This window comes from Corvus brachyrhynchos, unplaced genomic scaffold, assembly GCF_000691975.1.
Source record: "Corvus brachyrhynchos isolate BGI_N302 unplaced genomic scaffold, ASM69197v1 scaffold141, whole genome shotgun sequence".
Lineage (NCBI taxonomy): Eukaryota > Metazoa > Chordata > Aves > Passeriformes > Corvidae > Corvus > Corvus brachyrhynchos.
Window position 1 is genome coordinate 133866 of NW_008236186.1, and position 2459 is coordinate 136324.

At 62.7% G+C, this 2459-nt stretch overlaps 1 protein-coding gene across 1 annotated transcript in view; it reads right to left on the minus strand.

Moving 5' to 3' along the window:
- CAMK2B (calcium/calmodulin dependent protein kinase II beta) overlaps nucleotides 1-2459 on the minus strand; it is a 14284-nt gene that overhangs the window by 4636 nt on the left and 7189 nt on the right. The window contains exons 9-11 of the mRNA XM_017738714.1: nucleotides 1769-1809; nucleotides 1614-1685; nucleotides 46-90 (exon numbers count right to left, since the gene is read on the minus strand). Coding sequence (XP_017594203.1) covers nucleotides 46-90; nucleotides 1614-1685; nucleotides 1769-1809 — 158 coding nt within the window. The remainder of the gene's footprint in view (nucleotides 1-45; nucleotides 91-1613; nucleotides 1686-1768; nucleotides 1810-2459) is intronic.

Here is a 2459-nt window from a genome sequence, read left to right on the forward strand (position 1 = left end):
CTGATGCGGGGGGAGGAGGGAGGCGGAAAGCAGGGGCAGCGGTACCTTGGCGCCGTCCGCGGGGTTATGAATGACAGTAGTTTGAGGCTCCTACGGGAGAAGGGAGAGAGACAGAGGCGGGGGTGGGGGGAAGCGAGAGCCCGGAGGGGACAACGAGGGGGGACGACGAAGTGAGCAGCACATGGACAGGGGCAAGGAGAGACCCAGACCGGATTTGGGAAGGGCAGAAGGGGGAGAGAAGCAGAGAGTCATTAGTCCAGCGAAGCCAAATGGTTTAATTCACAGACATGGAGGGGGAAGAAAGGAGGGAAAGGGGTGGGCAGAGCCGGGGGAGAGACGCAGTGAGGCCAAAAGGATGGGCTGGGCGGGGGGCAGCTCCGTGCCCATGTCTTGCATCCCGGTGCCCAGGGGCTCCACTCACCATGCATCTGAGCATCCTTGTGCCTGAATCCCAACCTGCTGCCTCCATCCCGAGCACTGCCCATATCCTTGCACATCCCTCAGCTCGCACCCAGCCCATCCATGTGCCTGCATCCCAACTATCCCACTGCCTGCATCCCAAGCATCCCTTGTCTTGCATCCTGACCGTCCCTGTGCCCAGATCCTGACCATCCTGGTGCCCACATCCCGAGCACCCCTCATCCACAGCTTCCCGCTGCCGGCATCCCACCCTCACTGTACAGGGTGAGCACCCCTTTTTTCTCCATATCCTGCACTCAGTGACCAGCCAGGCACACCTTCATCAGTGCACAGCACTCTGGGCATCACCCTGCCTGTATCCTGCCCTCATGGTACCTCGTCCCTGCCCTTCTGCTGCACCCCCTGTGCCATAAAGGTCACACGGTCACCCCTGTACCCACATCTGCACCTACCTTGCTGTTGGCATTGCCAGAACACCCCCAAATCCTGCACCTGCTGTTTCAGATGACCACGCCTTTACCTGTGTCCTGCACTCCCTGTGCCAGCTGTGTCTGGATCCTGCACTTACTTCACCTGCAGGGTCACAGTCAGCACCCCCATCCTTGTGACCCTGCACCTGCCTTGCCATTGGCATTGCAGGGTGTCCCTGTCTCCCAACCCCGCACCCACCTCGCCATCTGTGTCACCAGGATCCTCCTGTCTGTTGCTTGTCCCCATTACGGGGCATCTATGCCCATACTCTGCACCCACCTTGTTCCCATGGTGGAGCACCCCCATATCCATGTTCCTGTACCCACCTCGGTCCCCATGTCACAGGACATCCTCATGCCCGTATCTTGCACCCACCTTGCTGTCCCCATGGCAGGAACATCTCTGTGTCTGTGTCCTGCACCTACCTTATCCCCATAGCGGGACACCTGCATGACCGTGTCCTGCACCCATGTCACTGTCCCCATGGCTGAGGGAGACGTGGGGCTGTCCACGTGCTTGCACCCTTCACCCACCTTGTCTGTCCAGCAGAGTCACCCTGCGCCCATGTCCTGCACACCCCTTTCCATCCTTGGGACACCCCCCTCCCCAGCGACCCCAGGAAGAGCCGGTCAGGGGGCGCGCATGGTGATGGATGGGATGGGCTGGTGGGATGGATCCAGTGGGATGGGGGATCTGGGGGGTGCAGGGTACGGAGCACCTACCAGAGCGGTGGGCGGGAGGGTCCCCTTGGGGCTGGTGACGCCGGCACTGCCTTTGGTGCTGTTGGTCTGGGGCTGGAGGGGAGAGATGGAAGGGGCTCAGTGGCATGGTGGGGGCAGCAGCCCACCCCGGCCCCCCGGCCCCGCTGGCCCCTCACCTTCACACCGTCCGCCTTCTTGTTCAGTAAGCTCTTAGCTGCTGCGGGGGGAGACAGTGTCAGTGCTCCTCCCCAGCACAAGGGACACTGTGTGTCCCTCCAAACCCGGACCCTTCCCGGCCACCCAACCTGACCCCACCCTGGGTGCTGGCAGCACCTGCCTCCCCAGTGTTGGGAACACACGAAGAAGGTAGTGTCCCCACCCTGGGAGAGGTCCCCATTTTGGAGGGGTGGTCCCCATGCGGGGAGGGGTGTCCCCATTCTAAGGGGGGTCTCCATTTTGAGGGGTGTCCCCATGCTGGGTGTTCCCTTACTGGGGGGAGCCCCCATGGAGGGTGGGGTGCCCCCATTTTGGGGGGGGTTCTCCATGCTGGGAGGGCTGTCCCCAACTGGAGGGGACTGTCCCCAACAGGCTGTCCCCAACCTGGAGGGGTCCCCATCCTAGTGGGAGATTCCCAAACTCAGGGGGGGTCCCCAACCTGGGGGGGCTTTCCCCATCCTGGGAGGGATGTCCTCAACCTGTGGAGATCCCCATCCAAGCAGGGTGTCCCCATTCTGGAGGGGGGGGGGGCCCCAACCTCAGTGGGTTCTCATACTGGGGGAAGGAGGTGCCCCCAACCGGAGGGGGGGTCCCCATCCTGGTGGCCCCCGTGGTGGGGGGCAGGGCTGGCTTACCTTGGAGAAATGCAGA